Source organism: Sminthopsis crassicaudata, chromosome 2 (assembly GCF_048593235.1).
Source record: "Sminthopsis crassicaudata isolate SCR6 chromosome 2, ASM4859323v1, whole genome shotgun sequence".
Classification (NCBI taxonomy): domain Eukaryota; kingdom Metazoa; phylum Chordata; class Mammalia; order Dasyuromorphia; family Dasyuridae; genus Sminthopsis; species Sminthopsis crassicaudata.
In genome coordinates, this window is record NC_133618.1 from 366845977 (window position 1) to 366870529 (window position 24553).

The 24553-nt window shown below is 38.9% G+C and overlaps 1 protein-coding gene and 1 long non-coding RNA gene across 4 annotated transcripts in view; one reads left to right on the top strand and one right to left on the bottom strand.

The window, feature by feature from the left end:
* Positions 1 to 8092, top strand: part of LOC141556629 (uncharacterized) — a 32542-nt gene extending 24450 nt beyond the window's left edge. The window contains exons 4-5 of the long non-coding RNA XR_012486585.1: positions 7635 to 7843; positions 7895 to 8092. This is a non-coding gene — a long non-coding RNA (uncharacterized LOC141556629). The remainder of the gene's footprint in view (positions 1 to 7634; positions 7844 to 7894) is intronic.
* Positions 1 to 24553, bottom strand: part of KIF26A (kinesin family member 26A) — a 170619-nt gene that overhangs the window by 35034 nt on the left and 111032 nt on the right. For all 3 annotated transcript variants that reach the window (XM_074291055.1, XM_074291054.1, XM_074291056.1), the window contains exon 5: positions 15156 to 15339. In XM_074291055.1, coding sequence (XP_074147156.1) covers positions 15156 to 15339 — 184 coding nt within the window. The remainder of the gene's footprint in view (positions 1 to 15155; positions 15340 to 24553) is intronic.

Below are 24553 nucleotides of genomic sequence, written 5' to 3' on the forward strand. Positions count from 1 at the left end.
AGATACAAATGCAAAGAATGACATAATCCCCAATAGAGGATATCTGTCAACTTATGTCCAGTTTTCCTTCTCTATCACAAATGTTAAGATGGAACAGTAGTAAGCCCCTCCTCTAACAGAGAGGACAAGCTACTTAATTCTTAGTGCCCCAAGAAACAACGTAAACACTGCAGAGAAATTGTAGACTTGCCTTAATAGAGGGAATTTCTTATTCCAGTGAAATAATAATTTATTCCAAAAATTGTACTGGGAACTGTGCTAGCTGCAGGGGATACACTAGCAACAACAATAAGAACAAGTAAACAAAACAGTCACTTTATAGCCCATCTTCCACAAAGTTCTCATCATTTCTAATTCAATAAACAATTCTGCCTTCATAAAGGTCCAGAAGGGTAGTTTCCTTCATTGCTTCCTCCTCCATCTGAAAGATGAAATTACCATTAAGGCAAGTCAAGAATGTATTCAATGCTCTGCTTTTGGCAGAGGGAATTTCAGAAGATATCTGAATAAATGAAGATTTCCAATACTATTATATTATCCCACTGTCATCTTTATGATCAATTTCCTAAATTCCCCAGCTCTTTAAGACTTTGCTCTCTCACAGAAGGCATACAACATGTACACATGTAACACAGGATATAAGGGAGGATGAGGGCAAAGTCAAAGTCCAAATGAAATAACTAAGCGAGAATTTAAAAGAGGAGAGGTCAGTTCAGGTCTCCAAGCATTTCTTCTCCCTTCTGCCCAGTGCTATGCTAAGGTATACTGAGGTCAAGAGAAGGGGGGGGGGAAATAATCATTTCTGGTTCCTTCAAGGCATCCTAGTGAGGCATTTAGAGTGAGGAAACTGGATTTGAATCCAAACTTTGCCCCTCGATAGCTGTGTGAACTCAGGCAAGTGCCTGAAACACTGTGGGCTTCAATGCCCTCATTTATAAGATGAAGTCGCTTCCAGATCTATGATCCCAATCCCTCAGAAAGCTCCCAGTCTAGACTTACTTTAGAAATTTTTGAAATTAAGTAAGACATACACTGCTGGTGCACTCCAGGAGAACTCAATAAATTTCCATCGATTTCCATACGCATTTCCCAAGTATCCAGGACTATCAATGAATTTATTCACAAGCTTTAATCTAGCATGTTTTAAAAGCATGAGAAGACACGATTATCTTCATTCCACACCAGGCACGCGGCTGATTCCAGAAATTCTTCTCCATTTCCGTAACAGCACAATAGTCAATCCTCATATCCTGTGACTGAATAAAGAACTCAGCCCATAGCAATAAAGATCATGAGAGCACGTTGGCAGGGGCATTGCAGATACCCCTGAAATCTGTATCGAAAGCCAAAGATACCCAGAGAAATTCATCTTGTGCAACACACGCCCACAACTGGCTGTTCAGGCAGGTTTGTAAAGCAAGCTTATTTAGTCACAAACCATTCTGAATTAAGACTTCTTACCATCAAATTACCCGATTTCATTTTCCACTGGAGAATGCCACCGTCCATTTTCCAGTGGAATCTCTTATTTCTCAACTACAGCGTAAATCAAATTACCAAAGTCTTATTTCAGAGCCAATATTTTTCATGGATTTAATTGTAAGTGACAGATATATAACCCTTGCAAAATTGGTTTACTGTGGATAGTTCTTACAAGCCCTCCATACACTCCCCCTTTCAGCATATGGCAAATTTATATGCAAAATTGCTATGCACGCAGTTGAATAGCTGGCTCTCTAGGGAGAACCTTAAAGAAACACTTTTATATTGTACTCTTTAGAAACTGGCCTCTATTAGGCACGAATCGATTCTTTATTCCCAGATGACACTAACAAAACTATTTCATTTTCAAATGGTCCTGCAAAGTAGAAGAAAATGTATCCTTCCAGGTAATTTTCGACAATTTCTTTTTTCTGTTTTTTTAGCCTGCCTTTGGCAGGCAAATATGTTCTCTGGATTTGAGAGCATCTCAAGAAAAGAATAAAAGGTGGCTTTTTTGTTTTTCGTTTTTTTTTTTTTTTCCCAGAGAGCTAGTGGGCAATTTGTGTTGCTTTCAGAAATGTTCCTCTCATCAGAAAACCAGTGACGTGGGATGGGGGCAGAAGGGGGGAGGAGGAATTAAACACCAATTTGTTATTTGTCATCAAGGAAACAGTCAAAGCTCAACCAGGCACCAAGAAGTCCCATCAACCTAGGCGATCCTGGAGTCAATGGGTTTCTTGGTACTTAGCTGGGGCCCTGTGAAAAATAGGAGGGAAAAGACAGAGAGGAGCTAATGATTAAACAACATACCAGCCAGTGCACTCAGACAACAAAATGTAGTCTTTGCTGATGCCCAGCTTGTGAACCGATTTGTTGGTTCATGCTTTCCTCTAAGTGCCTCTTTCCCATTGTCTCCTACGGAAAGGATTTTATTATTTTTATTGGGGGGTGGGAGGATTGGGGGAGCCTGCCAGCATCTTTGGAAGAGATGAGCACTTTAAGTGGTTCTTCTATACGCTAGGATATTACAAAGAGTGCTCTGAATAGTACCCCAGAAGGAAAAAAATCTTACATGAAAAAGGCTTGCAGCTACACAGTGGTGTTCTCAGAGATTGTGGGCAAGGGGGAGGAAATTAGGATTCGACTCAGCCACCCCAGTGAAAAGGATGTCTTTTTTAATACCACAATATGATAAATTATCTTAAGTAGCACATTAATGTCAGAAATTGAGCATAATCTAACTTCTTTTCAGTGACAATATTAAATGGCTTTCAGATACCTTTCCTCCCATTCTGACATTAAAGTTAATGACATCCAGGGAGACTAGGCACCATTTTGTTGTGTGTGTGTGTTTTTAAAGGACCTAGTTTTGTGTTTTTTTTTAATTTCTCCCCCATATAGGTTCCTTATGTTTAAAAAGAGGTTCACCTAAAAGGCCTGAACTCTTATGTCATCAGTGAACAGAAAAAGGAAGAAGGACCAAGCTGGCTGCATGATAGACAACTAATAGCTTAGCAAATTTCATTCATTGTAAGAATGACAGATACATACAACCTTATAACTTAAAGGGAACTCAGAGGTTATTATTTGAACCCTTGCTTGAATAAGAATTTCCCAGAGATGTCCCAACATATCTCTCCATCCATGAACAAATCACTTGGGAAATTTTCCCTATCCACTGGATTTCAGAATTTTTAGGCTCAGAAAGGGCCTGAGCAGCCAATTATCCAATCCATAGTTGAACAGAATCACCATTATAATTTAGCACATTGAAAAGTGATAATCTAGCCTCTGTTTTTCAGATTTCCAAGGAAAGGGAAACCCCTTCCCCCCAATATAACACATTCCACATCTGGGAAACTCTAATTGTTGATAAGTCTTTCCTGACATAAAGCCTAAATCTACTATACCTCTCAAGCTTCCCCTCACTGCTCCTGGTTCTGCCCTTTGGGACTAACAGACAAATCACAGGATAACCTTTAAAAATTTTAAAGACAATTATCATATTTTTCCACACTCTTTACATGGGTTCTTCATCATCTAGTCACCATCTTCCAAATGCATATGTCAAAACCCTCCTAAAATTCAACACCTGAGGTGCAGATAGATAGTGTAATGAATAGGTCCTGAAGTCAGGAGAACTAGAGTTCAAATGCAACTTCAGACACTTGATATTACTAGCTGTGTGACCCTGAGCAAGTCAACACCAATTGCTTTGCCCTCCCCTCAAAAAAAAAATTCAATACCTGAGCAATACTCCAAACTGTTTTTGACCAAGGTAGGGATGGGGGATGTAAATGATCTTATAATACTCTGAGATATTTCATTCACTGCCTCTCCTAGAGAATGGCAAGCATGGAAAATATAATTAAATAAAAAAACATTTCTTAATTGCCTTTCTACATACTGACAATGATATGGTACCTGAGAGTTTGTAGAGAACTAGTCATCCATATCTCATTTAAACAACCCTCTAATATAAATACTTTAAGTATTATAACCCCATTTGACAGATGGGGGAGTTGAGGCCAGAAAGATTGAGTGATTTGAGTGAGTTGAGGCCAGAAATATTGTGGCCGTGAGTACATGACAGGGAGGTGATGCAGTAGAGTATAGGGCTTGAAATCAGGAAGACTCATCCTCTTGAGTTCAAATCTGGTCTCAGGTACTTCGTAGCCATGTGATCCTGGGCAAGTCGCTTAAGCTATTTGCCTCAATATCTTCAGCTGTAAAATATGCTAGAAAAGGACATGGCAAAAACACTCCAGTATTTTTGCCAAGAATACCACAAATAGGTTCACAACAAGGTCTAAATGACTGAAAAACAACAGAAGCACTACAACAAAGTAGCTTAAGCTGAGTCTACACCATCAAACAATGTGGATATAGTGGAAAGAACAATGGAATTAGATAACCTGAGATTGAATCCCAGCTCTGATACTTATTATGTGAAATTCCCACCCAAGGTTAGGTCCTCATAGACTCTCATTTAGTTATTGATCCCAAGTTGCCAGTTAGGCCAGAATTCTTACTTTCTCCTATATATATATATATATATATAATGCAATGGGGGACTCAGACTCAAGAAATTTGGAATCTGGTACCGAGCTGTGTCTACAAGTCACTATGTGACCTCAGATGAGCTCCTCATTCATTTGCTAGGTGCAAAGGCAAAATGCTGGGTGATGTTAGTCCAAACCACAATTCTAGAATTTGGGATACAAAAAACTCTCATGCTGGGTTTTTAATCGTGTGTGTGTGTGTGTGTGTGTGTGTGTGTGTGTGTGTGTGTGTGTGTGTTTTAACATAATATAACAAAGAATTGGCAATTTAGGTCTCAATTTCCTTATCTGTAAAATGAGAAAATCAGACAAATTTGTCCCAAGATTTTCTTCCTGCTGTAAGATGCAGCATAGGGGAGTAGAAAGGATAGTAGCCTCAGAATCAGAAAAGCCCTAGGTTCAAGTCCTGACTCCGACACTTACTGGTCACATAGTTCCAAACACGTCACTTTACTTTTGAGCCCCAATTTCCTCATTTGCACTACCTATCTACAGGGAAATTGTAAGCTAAGGAAAGTGTTCCATAAATGAATGTGATGTTCTAAAATCCCTTCAAGCTCTGATGAACTAACATTTTTTAAGCAGATTTGGGGACATAGGGTTTTGAACAAGGGAGGAAAGAGAGCAGAGGACAGGGATTATCCCTCCATGACCCACACCCAAACAATTCAGGCCCCTGCTCACCAAGGAAGTGTCTCTCGAGCTGCTCTCTCTGGGGTTCGTGAATTTGGAGCTAGAGTGACCCTAGACCATTTCCCCTGAGAGCCACATCAACAATCTTCCTAAGAATACTAGCCTGGATATAAGGAGCTGACACTAATTCTGGGCTTCTTCCTATTCTGTCAACATACTTTGGGAGTTAATTGGGGGTGAGGGGTTAACTTTTAATTCTGCTCTCAGCTTCAACCCCAAAGTATGGCTATCTTTATTGTAGTCATCTTTGTTGGGAATTCCATGAAGAAACAACTGACCTTAACACTTAAGTTATGTTAGGAAGAATAAATGGCTAAAATAGGATGTTACCTGATTCTTCTCCCTGAGGGCAGCCTCCTAACCAGTGGCTTCATCCCATTATAAGCCTTCCCCATAACAACAACAACAAAAAAGTGTTACCTCCCTTTCCCCAGGTGAAGGTACAGTACATGGCAACCATCCCAGGCACAGTATGTGGTGCAATGACTCAGAAGCTTAAATTCCTAGTTATTGCTCTGTTGTGTAATGTTGCTATAATGGTGACGTGTGATATTTATCTTATGTACTACCTATATGGTAAGTGTTTATCTTATACTCTTCCAACCAGATTAAAAACTCATCTTGGGCAGAAATCCTTCATTCTCTTTCTCTCAGACACAAAATCTTGCTGACTTTTACTTGGTCCAGACCTCTGAGAAGCTTTTAGAATAATGACCAAGCCTTGCTTGCTTTTCTTGGCCCAGAGTTCGTAGCATAAATAGGATTCCCCTGTTCAAGAAACTCTTTTGGATTATCTCAAAGCACATCTCCCATAGGTCAGCTGATTAATGCATCAGACTAATGAGACCAAGGTCATGGGTTCTATCCCCACAAGGGCCAATTAGCTTTGCTCTATTTCAGGGCCACAATATGCACCCCTGACTATGTAAATATGTATTTGTGTGTGTGTGTGTGTGTGTGTGTGTGTGTGTGTGTGTGTGTGTGTATGAGAGAGAGAGAGAGAGAGAGAGAGAGAGAGAGAGAGAGAGAGAGAGAGAGAGAGAGAGAAAGTTGGGTTCATTGGGACTGGAGAAATCATTTAAAAATTTATGCAATATAGATGGTCATCTGCATATATGAAACAGAAATGAGTATTAGACTCCAATTAATACATGGTCAAAGGATATAAACACATAGTTTTCAAAGGAAGAAATCCAAGCTTTCAACAGTCATATGGGGGAAAAAACCACCAAGAGAATCACCAAAAAAAAATCACAAATGCAAATTCAAGCATTTTCTGAGGTTCTACTTCACTCATCAGATTGGAAAATAAAAAGAAAATGACAAATGTTGGGGGGATTGTGGGAAAACAAGCATATTAACGCATACTAATGTAATAATAGAGTTATGGATTGATTGGACCATTCTGGAAAGCAATTTGTAATTATATCCAAAAAGTTATTAGACTGTTCATACCATTTGGCCTAGTGATACCTCCACTAGGCCTATGTTCCCAAAGAGATCAGAGAAAGGGCCCATTTATACAAAAATATTTATTGTAGCTCTTTTGTAACGGAAAAGAAATGGAAGCTAAGGAAGTATTTATCAAATGAGACATTTTTAAACAAATTATGGAAGATGAATGCAAATTATGGGAGAAGAATATTCGTGAATTGTAAATGATGAAAGGGATGATTTCAGAGAAGCCTGATAAGATTTGTATGAACAAATGCAAAGTGAAGTAAGCAGAATTTATACACAGTTTATACAATCACAACATTGTAGACAAAACCAACTTTGTACAGAATAAGCATTTAATAAGTGACTTGTTGACTTTTTGACTTGACTTTGCTGATCAATACAATAACTAGCTAAGATTTCAGAGAACCAATGATGAACTATGCTGCCCACCAATTGACAGAGAGATGATGAATTCAAGATGCAAAATTGACATACACTGTTGGACATGGCCATTAGAGAAGCCATTTTGATTGATTATGTATATTTGATAATGAGAATTTTGGTTTTCTCTTCAAGAGGGATAGGGAGCAACAAGAGATAAGGGAGAAAGAAAGAAAGAAATACTTATTAAATGAAATATATACATATATAGGTACATGTGTATGTGTGTGCATACACACAATTATGTACTATACTTGTGCTGTGTATGCCTTGTATATGCATCATGTACTACATGTGTATACATGTGTATACATATGCACATATGTGTGTATATATATATACATATATATATATTTATGAAAGTGTATTGGACTTGAAGTCAACAGACCTTGGATTAGTATCTTAGCTTAGGACAATTATTAATCATATAACTTTAGTCAATTCATTTCACAAGTTAACTTCTGTTTTTTCCTCTGTAAAATGGAATTATTAATACCTAAATAATCTATCTTTTAGGATTGCTGTGAGAAAAACACTTTGTAGACATTAAAACCTTTCATGGAATGACAGTCGTTATTAAGTTCCTACTCTGTGTAGCCTACAATGCAATCTTTGTCCAGTATCTGCCCATAGTCTTGAGGTAATCATAGACTCCCAAATGCACGCTGGAACGATCAAGCACAAACTCTCACAGTTCTACCAAGCTGAAAAGGCTCCAGCTCTTGGCCTTCTGCTGGGTCTCTGACATTTGAGGCCTGAAGATTGACCTAACTAAGCCCAGAGAAACATCATCAGAGAATTGGCCACAGCAGTTCATGTACATTGCCCTTTAAAGTGTGGGTATAATCTGTATTATCAGACAGAATGTTCACCCTGATAAAATTACAATTTCAAGACTTACTCTGGAGAAGTCCAAAGATAATTAAGACATAGCGTTCAATCTAATGTGGAAGTTAATATATACTTTAAAAAAATTTTTTTTGGTCCAGACTTTTAATTAATTGGCATAAAAATTCTTTGTATCCTACAGATCTGAAACGGTTTTGATATTTATAATCTTAGAGAGTTGCCCGGGGCACTAAGAGATTAGATGATTTATCCCAGATCACACAGTTAATATGTGCCAGAGGCAGGATCTGAATCTAAGTCTATGATTCTAGTTCCATCATTCATCATACCATGCTGCTCCTCATGCATACAACACACAAATGCTAAATGCTTAAATAAACTGCTGTGTGGCCACAAAAAGAAAGAAATTCTATCAGAATTGCTAATTCTGCCACATTGCTATTTAAATTCAAATGCCTACCATAAGAAAAGGCAGCCTCTCTCAAATAATCACATCTATGTAAATATATGTGTTTTAGTGCATATTCTCCCAAATAGTATGTAAGTTTCTCAAAGAAAGTAACTTTTTTGTTTAGTCTTTATATCATCAATGCCTAGAACTGTGTCTTATACACGTAGATGCAATAATTAATAGATGCTCATTGGAGAAAGCCTTGTACTGAGAGGTAGAGGGTTGCTGTTCTTAAGAAATCTTCAGTCCTGTCTGACCCCCTTTGAGGTTTTCTTGGAAAAGATACTGAAATGATTTGCTATTTCTTTCTTTTATTATTATTTTGCTAAGGCAATTGGGGTAAGTAACCTGCTGAGGGTCACACAGCTAGGAAGTAGTAAATGTGTGAGGCAGGATTTGCACTCAGGTCCTCCTGATTTCAGGGCTGGTGTTCTATCCACTGCACCATCTCGCTGCCCCTCTCTACCTTATTTTACCAGAGAGGAAATGAAGACAAACAGGATTAAATGACTTGCCCAAGGTTACACAGCTGGCGAGTGTCTGAGGCTAGATTTTAATTCAGTTCTTCCTGCTCTAGCCAGACACTCAACCCTCTATGACAAGAAGAGAGGAGAAGCAAAGTATTATCAGAAATTTGGGGGAAGTTATCTGCTAGATAATGATAGTAGCGGCAATTGTGACTGACTTTGTGAACCTTATAAGAAAGCCATTCTTCTAGACACATGGTCCCCACATGAAGTATATGCCGTGATTTTATTTTAAACACACAAGCCATTCCACTACAGAACTTTATTGCCAACTCATTGAGGTTTTAGGAGAGAATGTTTTCAGTAAATAAATTATGCCACCATAGCACAGAATGCAGAATTCTGGGAAGGCAGGAAAGCTGTGTCCCAAAGAAGGACATACTGCGTATTCCAAAGATCACTAATCAAACACATAGGAATTAGAAAAGAGCAAACCCTTGTGGTCAGGAAAACTGCCTGGAATATCACTCCCCCCCTACCTCAGCTGGGCTGTCACAGAGAGTAAAGGAATGAAGAGGGAGAAAGAAGGAAGACTTGGTCTTGCCTCTCCCAACCACAAGCGCTAAACCCTACAAACTCAAGGAGAGGCTCACAGCTGGCTTGGAAGAATCAAAGAAACCCATCACCAACACAGATGCTGCTGAGGGGACCATAAATTTATGTGGACTCTGGCATCTGGAAGCCAGAGGCCTCCAAGCTGGTTGGTGGCCAACACAAGTCATTATTTGCCTTTTCTGAGCCCTCCCTGCAGTCCCTTTAAGTAATGACCTTTAATACACTGATCAAGCATGTGCTAGTTAACTGTTAGTGTCTTGTTCTCTTCATTAAGCCATGAACCACATGAAGGCATTACCCATGTCTTACTTAAAATCTGTATCTCCCTTAAAAAAAAAAAAAGAAAAAGAAAAAGAAAGAAAATTTTGTATCTCCCCCATCACCAATCCAGTGCTTTATATACAGCAAGTTCATTATGGATGCAAGCAAGGTTCATTCATAACTGACTTATCCTTGTATTTCCTCTTGTTATTTTTGAGTCATTCCCAGCATGTCCAACTCTCCATGATTCCATTTGGAGTTTTCTTGGCAAAGATATTAGAATGATTTTCCATTTTCTTCTCCAGCTCATTTTATAGATAAGGAAACTGAGGGAAACCGAGTTAATGACTTGTCCAGCTAGAAAAGATCTGAAGATGGATTTGAAGTCATGAAGACGAGTCTTGCTGGGTTCAGTGACCTATTCATTGTGCCACCTGGCTGCCTATAATTCTGATTTGGTGCTTTGCACATTTTTTAAAGATTTAGATAAGATTTCACTGAAGAAGCTCCTGGGTGAGGAAACTCTCTATATCAAGGCATTCCTGCAAAGCCTCTGAGAAGTTCCCCAGGACCACCCAGACAACATGTGCCAGAGGCAGACTGGAGCCTGGGCCTTCCTATCTCTGAGGCCTTCTATATCTACTTCCCCTCATTGGTTCTTGCTCTGCATGTAGTAGATAATTAATAAATGCTTGCTGCCCATAAGCATGAGATGGAACAGACTAACACCCACAACGATGAGGAGAAGCTGACTTTGAAGGGTGTGGCCAAGTTAAGCACATCTGGTCATTATTATCCCCTTTGGGAAATTGGGGGGGGGGAGAAAAAAAAGGAATGGCAGTGGTTATTCTCACTGAAGATATGACCAAATATGATTATATCAGCAAACCACAGAATATGGGAAAACAGTATGTGCTTGTCTCCCTGAATGCTGTCTTCCTACTTTTAATGAGTGAAAAAATGGAAAGCCGGCTTTGAAACAAAGAGAGGAGGGTCAACCTCAGAACACATGGGTTCAATTCCTTGCACCACAGTAAGGGAGAACAATGAAAGCTAGACCTCACCCAGGATGACAATGAGGGTGATGAGGAAAGCATTTCTGGAAACTCTGTCATATCAAGATCACTTAAGTCAGGGCTTCTTAAATATTTTCCACTCACAATCCCTTTTCTCCCAAGTGAAATTCCAGCTATCTATCCATCTATCTATCTATCTATCTATCTATCTATCTACATATATATAATAAGTATACAAATCAAACATTAACTGATAAGGAATCATGATTTCACAGCCCCCACATTCAGTTAGGAGACCCTCCATGTAGGGTTGCAACCCACAGTTTTAAAAACTTTGAATTAATTAGTCATTAAGCATGCTCTGCCTGGGGAAGAGAAGGCTGAGGGGAACGTTGCAAATGTCTTCAAAAGTCTGAAGACTTGTCTTGTCATAGAGATTTGATTTGTTCTACTTTACCCCTATGGGCAAGTCAGGAAAACCTGATTTCAAATTCAGCTGCAGACACTGACTAGCTGTGTGACCTTGGGCAGGTCACTTTATCTTGCTTGCTTCAGTTTCCCCATATGTAAAATGAGCTGGAGAAGGAAATAGGAAACCACTCTAATATCTTTGCCAAGAAAACCCCCAGTGGGGTCATGAAGAGTCAGATACAATTGTATTATTAGATGGCCCTAAGCAGAAATAGGAGCAATGCATGAAGAGAGTAAGAGAAAAGCTGTTTTCAGAATTAATAATCAGAGTTATTCAATAATTCATATTCCACAAACATTAAGAACCTACTATGTGAAAATTTAATATTGGAAGATAACAATTTTGGTAAGACATGGTCCCTGAACCTAAAATAATGAAATAGGTTGTTTTAAAAGGTAGATTCACAGGATTTGGAGTTAGAAGGGATCTAAGTGATTTTAATACTTTCATCTTATATGTGAGTAGCACAGTCAGAATTGCTCACAGCCATTAAAAATTGGCACCTGGAAATTAAGGGGATGCTCATACATTATAGAATGGCCAAATATGTTATAGTATATAATTAGGATGGAAAATTATTGTGCTATGAGAAATAAGCAGAATAGTTTCAGAAAAACCAGGGAAGATTTACATAAACTGATGCAAAATGAAGAGAGCAAAATGAGAACACTGTACACTGTAACAGCAACGTTGTAACAATAATCAACTGTGAAAGAATTAGCTACTCTGATCAAGACAATGATCCATGACAATTCCAAAGGATGTGTGATGAAAAATCCTATCCATTTTCATTAAGAGAAGTGCATTTGGGGGGGGGGCACAGCTAGGTGGTCCAGTGTTTAGAGCAAGTCAGGAGGACCTGAGTTCAAATGTGATCTCAGGTATTTAACGTTTCCTAGCTGTGTGACCTTCGGCAAGTCACCAAACCCCAAATGTCTCAGCAAAAAAAGAGAGAGAACGAGAGGGGGGGAAGGGGAGAGGGGAGAGAGAGAGAGAGAGAGAGAGAGAGAGAGAGAGAGAGAGAGAGAGAGAGAGATGTGATAGATTCAGTGCAGATTGAAGCATAATTTTTTCACTTGCTTTTTTTCTGTAATGGTTAATATGGAAGCGTTTTACATGATATCACATGTGTAATTCATATATCACATTACTTAAGGGAGAAGCCAAGGAAGAGAATTTTGAACTCAAAAATTGTTTAAAACAAATGTTAAAAATAAATTATGAATTTTTAAAATTAGTATATACACAAATGCAGACAGATGCATGCATGCTCATGCACACACGTGCTCACACACACACAACCACAGAAACACAAATACACTCACATACCCACAGAGATGAACAGAGAGATACACCCTTCAAACACCAGGACCCACAAGTAACCTTCTATTACTGGAGAGGCTCCAGCAGCAGAGGTTCTATCAGGGAAGCTGTGGTAGAAATTCCTGCATAATGGGGGGGAGGGAGGGAGAAGCGGCATACTGGAAAGGTCACTGGATTTTCAGTCATATGAAGTGAATTCAAATTCCAACTCTGCCATTTAGAAGTTGTGTGATTTTAGAACAAGTTATTTTCTCTTTCTGGCCCTCAGTTTCTTCATTTTTTAAATGTGGGAGATGGGTATAGGTAACTCGTGAGACCTCTTCAGCACTAATATCCTTCAGTCCCAGCTCTGAGATTCTGTGAGGAACAAGAAGACATCTTCACTAAGACTGATATTGACCCCCAAAGTCTGGTACCTGGTAAGGTTTTACTTTAAGCATCGTTCTCTTTTGTTGGAGCATCCCGTTGAGCAACAGATGGATTTTCATGTCCAGACTCACAATGATACACAGACATAAAAAGGTAACTGCTCACCCACAGAGACTCACTCACATGTAAACGCACACACACCTATGCATGCACACACCACAGAGACTCATATTTAGAATGGCATTTGTGAGCTCACACAAAGAAAGCTCCATCCCCACTACCCACAACTGTATATGCACAGAAAACTTCAGATACATATACAAACACCCACACCCTCCCACAGATTTAAATGTACACACACACTCACACAAGTGATCCTGACACATATGCACAGACTGATGTGCACACACATACTTCTTTGCATAAATTTAAGCTCCCAGATCTGCCTCCCATCAGACAGCTGCACATATATCCACATTCTTATACCCACACATATAGACTCCATATTTACAGAGACTCACACTCATAAAAATGAGCAGAAATGCATGAATGCCAATTACCAACATAGAGATGCATATATGTTTATATAAAGAAACAAAACAATAACAAGAAATAGAATCCAGTAGCTCACTCTCACTCCCAAAGACAAGAGCGCCCAAACAGCTCTCATCATTATCCTAGACCCTTAGGCATCAGTTTTGGGGTCTCTCTGGAATCAGCCCAGAAAGGGAAGTCTCTGACCTCCTACCACCTAACAGCCCATCCTCCCTCCCTCCCTCTCTCCATGTAAATTGGCTCAGCTCTGCATATTTTAGCTCTCCATTGATTTGACTACTTTCCTCTTAATTCCTACTCTTGGACATAAAATGCAATGCAATTTTCTCAATTACTATTAAACACTGAGCACCTTAGATTCGGTCATAATGCATAGTGGGAATCATAAGGAGTCCCCTGAAATGAGAGGAGAGGAGATCTACATCCAAGTCTTTCCTGAAGCCAGTCAATAAGCATTTATTTCCTCACATTGACTCATAGGATGATGTCACTTCAGTGACCTGAAATCAACAACATGCAATCTTGTGAGTTGGGTGTGGACACAGTCCCTAGACTGCAATCTCATTTTCTCCTCATTGCCCACAATAATCTCACTAAAACTTATTTTTTCTCATCTATGAAATGGAGATAATAGTCATAAGGACCTAATAGAGTACTGTGAAGAAAGTGCTTTGTAAGACTTAAGATTGTGTGTGTTTGTGTATATACACACATAAATGTGAATCGTTATTAATCTTCATGAAAATAACAATAATGATAATCATGCACAAGTAGTATTTGTTAGACTAAAGCACAGCTTTTAATCAGTCATTATCTCCATCAAAAATCTTCAATAACTTTATTTTTTTATTTTTTTGCTATCTGCAAGGTGGCACAGCCCATGTCTCCAAAATCCTACCCATCTCAGCTCCCATACCACCTCTTCATGCCCCTGCAGGTGGCAGGAGTAGCCCAACCTGGGATTAACAAGCATATTAACAAACAACGCAATGCCTCCAAAGATAATTAAAAGCACAATGCTATTGGTGATGTGGATGGGGTCATCTCCCAACAAAAGTAGAAACAAAGCAGTGAAGGAGAAAGCTAGACAGAGACTCAGATGTGGGTCTAAATCCCGGCTCCTTAGAAACAGAGCAGGTCACTTCACTTTCCATGCCTCAGTTTACCTGCTTATAAAAAAGGATTATAAAACTTGTCCTATCTCCTTCCTCAGGTTGTGAAGATCAAGTATAGCCGTGGCTCTGTCATTTCTTAGGAATTATTATTTTTTAAGAGACCAATAAGAAAGTCTCTGGCTCCCTGAGTAACTGGAAGATTTATAGGAGATATGTCCAAGAATGGGAAGTTCAGAATGAGAGGTTCAAGAGAAGCTGCCACAGTGGAGAATCAGAAAGCTAGGTCATTGAACCCTCATTCCCTCCCTCTTTTTCTAGATGAGGAAACTGAGGCCTGGCGTCTCATGATAAAAAGTGAAAGCTAAAATCTGAAGTCAGGTCCTCTACTCCAAATTCAGAAATGTTTTTTGATCTTGTGATCCTGTTCCTCAGCTCCATTAGAGCATCAAACAATCTGTAGTTCATTCCAGTAGCCTTTGCCTATTCAAAGCTTCGCCACGTACTCCCAAACCTGGCTCAGATCTGCATGCATCTGTAGGCCTACCTTCCCGATGCCCGGGTTCTCCTTGGTTTTGGCCACCGATCTGAGTAGGCAGGGGGGTGCCGGGGGAGGGCTGAGCTGCAGCACACCACTGAAGTTTGTCCCATAGATGGAAAAGTCATGCGCTGGGGTCAGTGGTGGGTGGGGCTTCTTCTTCTTGGAGGCCAGGTTGAGTTTCTGGGCTGCTCTGTGAGGAGAAACAGGAGAAGAGAGAGAGAGAGAGAGAGAAAGAGAGAGAGAGAGAGAGAGAGAGAGAGAGAGAGAGAGAGAGAGAGAGAGAGAGAGAGAGAGAGAGAGAGATCACGTTACATTCCATCCCATTTCTGCAATTGAGACGGGCAAAACAGATGTGCGCTGTCCCTACTGCCTGCTTAGCAAATCAAGTCATTCCATTCTAATCAGATTTCATAAGGACACACCATCAGGAGACTAATAGAGGAAAATATGGATAGAAATATGGCTGGCAAGATAGTCTCTTAATTTCTCTCCCAGCAGAGTTTCAATTATACAGTAACTTTTTTTCCTAGCCACTTGGCAGTTGAGTTGAAGGCTGTGGAAATCTCATTGACATCATCAATTACTGAAATCAGTCCCTTGTCACTTGGCTGGACCAGATGCGTTTTCCTGGTACTAGTGTTTGGGAAAGTGATATCCTGGGATCTAACAAGTTACTTTGCAAAAGAAGGCATTTCTTTACATTGCAAAACATCTCCAGCTGTTTTTTAGTGAAATTAACTTAAAATAAAACTTGGCTTCTCATTACCCAGAAGGTAAAATGCCAAGTCCCTAGATTGGCATTCAAGGTCCTTCATTGCCTGGTCCCAACCTACATTTAGGTTAAGCCTTCTCTTGCTTCCTACATTTCGCATCCCAATCAAGCTGAATTATAACTAAACTATTCCCCATTCTCATCTTTTCTTCTCCTGCCCATGACTATCACAGAAACTGTTTTATATAAACTTCCTATTTCCATGCTTTATTCATAGCATGTGCTTATTACATTTTTTCTGAATGAATGAATGAATGAGTATTTTGGGGGAAAGCCTTTGGACAAATTTTAAACATTTGGGGATCAAAAGCCCAAAGGCAGTTCTTGAAGATTCCTGCTTGGCAGAATAGAACTTTTGATTCAAAGCACCGCTGAAAAATTAAAGACTGAGGAATGAACACACCTTGACCCCTTCAAGCTAATGTCTAAACTGAATTACTTCAACTAGTGAGAATTCAGCGCTATATCAACCATGGCATTATGGAACTTACATAAGAACCAAGAAAAAAGCAAGAGATCTCTGAGGAGAGAAGGCAGGTGGTCCCAAGTACCTGCCCTAAGCTCATGCATGCTACTCACAGGGGAGAGGGGCCCTAAGGCTTCACTCAGAGATCATTTACTTTCATTTTACCATAATTCTTACTGAACTGGACTCCTTGGTTCCATAGCAAATTAGAAACAGATGCTAAGAAAATCACAGGATTAGGAGCCAAGAGAAACCTTACAGATTACCTGGTTTCGCAGTAAAATTTGGAGAAGCTATGATTTGCCTAAGATCACATAGATGGTAAGTAGCCTAGCCAGGATTCTTCCAATTCAGGGCACTCACCATTATACCATACTGCCTGTAAAAAGCAGGCACAGTAAAGAGTGTGGGGGTAGGGTCAGCCCGACACTGAAGAAGGAGACAAAAGAACTATAAATAGCAGACACAAGAATGCAAAGGACCCAGCCATCTGGAGACGTTTAGTGTCCAGGGAAACAGTCCCCCAAGCTCCAAGAGGCCCACAGGGGTGTCGCTGCATTCCAGTAACTGGTGCTTCTAATAATGACTGATGAGCCATCCAGCAAAACATATAGTGTTCGTATATAATGATCATGGGATTATAGAATTTAAAATAGAAAAATTATCTTAGAATTGTAGAATATCAGAGCTGGAAGAAACCACCTAATTCGGTGGTTGTCCATTTCAGGTGGGGGAGAAGATATACAGGAGGGGCTCACAGTGCAGGTATTAAGGTATACAGATTATGTACATTGGCCAAAAAATGAGGAATCTGAATGCTAATTCTCTACAATCTAGATTCCACCTGGAATTACTCACTGCTAAAGAATACCTTTTGAGAACCATAGATTGAATCCTTACATTTGCTTTACAGATGAGGAAACTGATACCCAGAGAATTCAAATGACTTGTTTGAGGTTCTATAGAGAGTCGGCACTCAAATACAGGTCTTCTGAATCTTGATCTACTGCTTTTCCCACCCTACTATGTTGATTCTTATACGCTGCACTTTCTACTTTTCTTTTTTTTTTATTAATTTTTATAATTATAACATTTTCTTTGACAGCACATATTCATAGGTAATTTTTTTTACAACATTATGCCTTGTACTCCCTTCAGTTCTAAATTTTTCCCCTCCTTCCCTCCACCCCCTCCCCTAGATGGCAGGCATTCCCATACATATTAAATAGCTTATAGTATATCCTAGCACTTTCTCCTTTTCAATGTATATTGATAAGCTTGTATCCTCAAAAATAACAAAAAATAATAATATGAAAGACTTGTTACAGGATATCAACTTGTCCCAAGATCATTTCTATCTGAGTCCCATCAAAAAAAATGAGAAGAATAAGATTATGATGATGAAGAATGATAATAATAGAGGAGCCCATGGAACAATTAAGATCCAGAGATAGAACTTGGGGAATACCTTCAGCCAAGAGTATATCATCAACAAAGTAATACAAAATATGGTTGTCATCCAAATTGGTGGAAATGGGGTGATTCAGGAGAATTTAAATTCCAGAAATTATGGAAGACGTATCCTTAAGAGTTACAGACTTAGTGATAGATGTAGATTATGCAAAGAAGTATGTATCAAATACCTAGCAAGACACGACCCAGTGGCTAGAATTATACATCAGAGACTCATTATTTTTCATAGACTGACAGTCAGAAAATACTTATCCTTATAAACAAAGATCTCAAAATACCCTGGAGAACCCAGCTAATAAATTATGCTCATGATTTCCAAGAAATATGGAATAAATAGCTCATTTTCCAGATGAGGAAACTGAGGCAAAGTTAAAATAACTTATCCAGAATCACAAAGCTAGTTAGGTGTCTCAGGCCAGATTTGAACTCAGGAAAAGTTCTACTGTGCCACCTAACTACCCTGATCTATACTGGTAATGAAATCATTAATAAATTATTGTTTTGTTACTGTTGTATTATTGGCAAATATTAAGATGCTATATAAAAATGAAAAGAATTTTTATATACTCCCATCTGATTCAATAAGCTCAAACACATTCAGAGGGTAGGAAGAGATAGCATTATCTACATTTGACCAACAGGAATATGTGATTTATTTTAGAAATATTTCCATTATAAATCGTTTTTAAAAATTTTAAGCTCTAGTGCATAAAAGGGATGATTCAAAAGCATGAGTCTCCATTAAGATGCATCTCCCAATATGTTCCATTAAGTCTTATAGACAAATGTTACATCCCTTCTGAGTCTCAACTTCCCTCATCTCTAAAAGGAAAAGGAAAGGATTGGATAATCTCTGAGGTCTCTTGATTTAGGATCCTAAGAGCACTATCCCCTATACTCCATAACCTCTCTTTAAAGTAGTATATGATGTAGGCAATTATTCAATTTCCATATGCTTAAAGCTTTTTTCCAGGTCTGGCATTCTATGCTGTGATCCTATGTTCTCAAGTCCCTTCTAGTTCTAATACTTTAGGTTCTATGTTCTAAGGTCCCTTCCAGTCCTCGTGTTCTTGGATTCATTCTCTCCTTGAAGTCAAAAAACCACGGTGTTCTCAACCACTAGTTGTCAATGTCTAATAACTGGATATTGAAGTGAAATACAAATTTCAAAAGGAGAAGGAAACAAACATTATTTATAAAATACCTACTATGTGTTGAATGCTTTATAACTATTATCTGATCCTCTCAATAATCCTGTGAGATAGGCGTGGTTATTGTCCCCTTTTTACATTTGAAGAAACTGAGGCAGACAAATAGACCTAGTTAAGTATCTGAGGCTGGATTTGAACTCAAGTTTTGCTAACTGCAGACTCAACACTCTCTCCACTATTCTACCCAACACAAACTATTATTGGTTTATCTTAAAAATGCAGTATGTTGTGAAAGGCACTGTAGCATAGCAGAAAGACTCATCTGATTAAATAAGATTCAACAATAAGAAGAAAAATTGAATATCAATTGCAACACTTGCCGTTTAACTAGTTAAATCATTTTCTTTCTCTGAGCCTATTTCTTTAGCTAAAGAGAGGTTTAATAATAACTTTTATTATTTTCTTTACCAGATTGTTTTTTAAACTGATTTCTAGGTAAGTACAACTCAGCTCATAAGGACTCACTTCCTAGCATTCTGGGACTTGTAAGAGAACTAGGAAGAAAGCAAGAGCGCTCTAAGCCCAGAAAGCTCACAGGCTTGTTGGGAGGGAAGTAGTAGATTTAAAATAATAATATTATTATTAATAATAATAGTAAAAGTAATCAGTAAATTTTACTTATCTCTCTCTCTGAGAATCAGTATTCTGATTTGTAAAATGATGAGAATCAATCATATCCACAATAAGGAAAGCAGTGTGGTACAATGGAAAGAATATAGTCAAAGAACCTGAGTTCAAATCATGTCTCTGCCACTCATTACCTTTATGGGCTTAAACAAGATATTTCATTCAGCTGAACCTATGCAATGAAGAGGTTGAGATTACTTGATCTCTAAGGTCCCTAAACTCCATGAACCTCACAGGTTTTTCCTGAGTAAATACTTTCTTAATTTTACAGCATAATAGAAATCAATTGTTATTACTTTCTGAGGGCACTTGTGATTCAACCAGTTTTTTTTCATTCCCTGGAATCCCCAGGTACAGAATTAAATAATAACTAATTACTATTTGGATAAAAAAAATGCCCTGCCCAAACTCAGGAAATAGGAGGTAATGACTACTGATGTTCTCCCAGGCAGAGGAATCATTTAACATTACCAATATTATTGTAACTATGTGCATATTATCAACTATTTTCACAATCCTAGGGGATAGGTATTGGCCAACACTCCCCAATGAGGACAAGACATTCTGGGTATAATACAACCTTAAAGTTCCCATGCCCATCCTTTAACCATCCAAGAGCTTTTGAAGAAGCAAGCATCTTGGGGCCAGAAATATAAAATATTTACAGGTGATCTACAAATAAAGAAGCAATCTGAGGACTTAGGGAGCACTTAGGTGGCACAACGGAAGAAAGAAATGAGGGAAGGAGGGGGGAGGAAAGAAGGAAGAGAAAGAGGGAGGGAAGGAGGGAGGATAAAGAAATAGAGGGATAAAGGAAAAGATGGAAGGAGGGAGGAAGAAAGGAAGAGTGAGAAAGAGAAAGAGAGAGAAGAGGAAGGGAGGAAAAGATGGAGGGAGGGAAGGAAGAAGGGGAAAAGAGAAGGAAGGAGGAAGGGAGGAAGGAAGGGAGGGAGGGAGGGAAGGAAGGAAGGAAAGAAGAAAGGAAGGAAGGAAGGAAGGAAGGAAGGAAAGAAGGAAGGAAGGAAGGAAGGAAGGAAGGAAGGAAGGAAGGAAGGAAGGAAGGAAGGAAGGAAGGAAGGAAGGAAGGAAGGAAGAAAAGAAGGAAGGAAGGAAGGAAGGAAGGAAGGAAGGAAGGAAGGAAGGAAGGAAGGAAGGAAGGAAGGAAGGAAGGAAGGAAGGAAGGAAGGAAGGAAGGAAGGAAGGAAGGAAGGAAGGGAGAGATGCGGAAGGAAAAAATGATTTATTAAATGTTCAAAATTCATATGACTGGGCAAATTTCCCTGAGTTTCAATGTCCTTGTCAATAAAAGGAAGAGGTTAGACTAGCTGACCTTTGAGTTCTCTTCCAGCTCTTGATCTACAAGCCTATGAACTTACACAATCTCTTTTTAAAATACTATGTAAATATGAGAAATTATTCAATTTCCACATTTGAAAGTTCTAAAGTCCCCTGCATTTCTCCTGTTCTATGATTGATTTTCTACTTGTTATCAGAAAAGAAATAAGACTTTCTTTCTGGGATGATCCTAAAGACTCTTAATAGTCTCTACCAGCCTACCAAATGGTTCTATGATCTCCTATTTTATTTCACTTTTCTCTTATGCCTATTCATCTTCAGATCTCTCAGTTCTTAAAGGACTTGCTCCCTCTTCCTCTCTTCCCAAAGACTGTTATTTATTTAGACTGCCAAAGGAAACCCTTGGAGTGGAACCACACCTTGGACTCTGGGGCCATGAGCCCCATCTCCCCTTCCAATTAAACCTTCCACAGAACAGCTCTATATTATCTGCCTCCCTTGCTGTGAGATCTACCGCCTGCATTTTGCTTAACTCCTTTTCTCTTTAATAGGAGTTGTCTTTTAAGATACTCCAGGGACATCCTTCCTCATAGCGAGGTGTCATAGCAGAAAATAAAAGTAATCTACGACACATTTAGGGGCACTCAAATATAACAGCGACAAGGGACAGGCCCTAACCCGTTCCTCTGAACAATCCACAGATTATAGAAGATTCTCAGGGCTGCCCAGCAGGCCTACCAGAAGTTCAATTACTCTGTGCATAGGACCAAGAGATCAGGTTTGCCTAGGGCTAGATCTAAGTACACAAACAAATTTTCATTCTGCAGAATGGCCTGGGAGGTCTGGAGGGATGGGATGGGGAAAGAAAGGAAGAAAGGAAGATGGTTTTCATAGCTGTAAACATTCTAAGTGGTGATTACGTAGGAAGAATATAATGGAGCACCACCTTATACATCATATCACAGGAAAAAATAGAATCTTAGACCTCGGGATTGGAGGGACAGATATTTTCTCAATCCCCTGATTGAGGGTAAGGAAACTGAATCCCAGAGAGGTTAAATTATTTGCTCAGTGTTATATGAATAGCGTGTGCATGTGTGTGTTATCTCTCCTAATTAGCAAGTGACTTCCTTGAAAGTAAGGACTGTCTTTCTTTTCTAGGTATATCCCAGAACTTGACACTATGCTTGGCACATTGCAAGTACTTTGAAAATACTTTTTCTTTCCAAATAGGTTAGAAGGAAACAAGAATTTATTAAACGTTTTACTATATGCCAGATATTGTGCTAAGTGCTTTACAAATGTTATTTTATTTGATCCTCACAACAACTCTGGGAGGTAGGGGCTTTTATTAATATCTCTGGACTACAATTGAGGAAATTGGGGCAGCAGGAAGTTAGGTGACTTGCCTAGGATCACACAGCTAGTAAGTGTATGAAGTTGGATTTGAACACAGGTCTCCCTAACTTTGGGTATTACTTCACTCCTGGGGTTAGGAGGAATTCTTCAGTAAACTAGAAAGCCCAGCACTGATGTGAGCTGTTATTGACCCAGCATACTTTATCCTCATCTAGTAAGAGATCAAGATGAAGAAAGGAAACTCTAAGGAAGAGGATCTCTAGACCCATCCAAGGCCAAGTTCTTACAAGAAAATTTGCATAAAAGGATGACTCAATCATTTTTATCATATATATTTCACAAATGGTAATATTTTTGCTCCTCCTTTCTACCAATATTCAGCCCTACTTTCAAAAGTACTACTTTCTAGAATAGTAGTGTTAAAAACAACCTCAAGGGATATGTAGTCCAATGCCTTCCTGAATATTAAGGTAGCACAGTGGATGGACCCTTGGACCAGGAGTAGGGAAGATCTGAGTTCAAAACCTTCCTCAGACTCACTTAACTGTGTTTGCTTCAGTTTTTCCATCTGTAAAATGGGGATAATAATAATAATTATACCTACTTCCCAGAGTGGTTGTGAGAATAAAATGAAATTATTTGTAAAGTGCTTTGCAAATTAAACTTAAAGTGCTATATAAATGCCAACTATTATTCACAGAAATTCTTTCATAACAACCTTGGCAAGCGGTCATCCAATCTTCACTTGAAGACCTCTAATGACAAGCAATTCACTTTCTTCCAAAACAGCTCATTCCATTTTTGGACAGCTCTTTCTAATAGGAATTTTTATTATTTTTACCTTGTATTGAACCAAAAAGTGCCTCTCAAAAATTTTTCACTAACTGCTTATCAAGCAAAGCACGTCTAAGCCTTCTTCTCCATGTTAACCCTTCAATAAGGAAGCATGATATAAAGTGATGATGATGATGATATGACAGCTAGCATATATAGCACAAAGAGTCAGACACAACTGAAAAATCACTCAACAATAACAAAAATACAGCACCTACTATGTGATAGGCGCTTATTACCTCATTTGATCCTTACAACAACCGTAGGAAGTAGGGTATCCATCTAGATTATTTGGTATAAGTAGGTTCTGGACTTAAAGTCACATCCTGCCTCAGCCACTTGGTAGATGAGTCAGTAACAACCTCTCAGCCTGTTTCTTCTCTGAAAACTGAAGAGGTAAGCCTCAATGGCCTCTGAGGTCACTTCCCACCTGAAATCTGGTTAATCAGTTCAATACAATGATTTTATTTCTTCTTTAATCCAGATTATATATTCCCTGTTCCTTTATTTGATCCTTTTAGGACTGTCTCCAGTGTTTTTATCATCCTGTTTGCCCTGCTCTAGAACCTCTTGAGTTTTTCCCATGTATGTGCTAGAATAGTGCCCAGAAGTAAAGGCAGCACTCCATATGTAGTATAACAAGGGTGGAATACAGTAATATTAAAATTAATTGTTCTGGACACTACTTCCTCCTTTAAGGGACCTAGAAGCATTTATTTTTTCTGGCTTCCATATCATATTGTTGACTCAATCTTGAGGTTGCAGGTCATTAAAACATGCAGATCTTTTTTCACACAAAGGGACTGACCTTTGCCCTTGAAATGGCAAAACCAGACTGGCTAACTGAAAGTTGATCATCAAGATAATTAAAGAGATAGTACGCCAAGATCTGGTAGGTAACAAATGGGAGAGATACCACAAGACTAGAGAAAGGCCAATGCTGTCTTGATGTTCAAAAAAAGGAAGAGAGAAGAGTTGGTAAGCTATAGTTCAGTTAACCTGACTTCAGTTCTTGGGAGAGTTTTAGGAAAGATCATAACAAAATAGTTGATAAACATCTGTGAAAGGAAAGCAATGATTAAAAAAAAAAAAAAAAAGCCAGCATAGCTTCATCAAGAATAGGTCATGGCAAACCAATCTCATTTCCTTTCTTGACAGGGTTAGCATCTTGTAGTTGGTCAGTCATGTCTGACACCCCATAACCCCGTTTGATATTTTCTTGGCAAAGATAATGAAGTAGTTTACCATTTCCTTCTCCAGATCAACTTACAGATAAGGAAATTGAGGCAAACAGGATCACACACAACTAGTAAATGTCTGAGGCCAAATTTGAATTCAGGTCCTTGTACCGTCTAGCTTCCCCAGA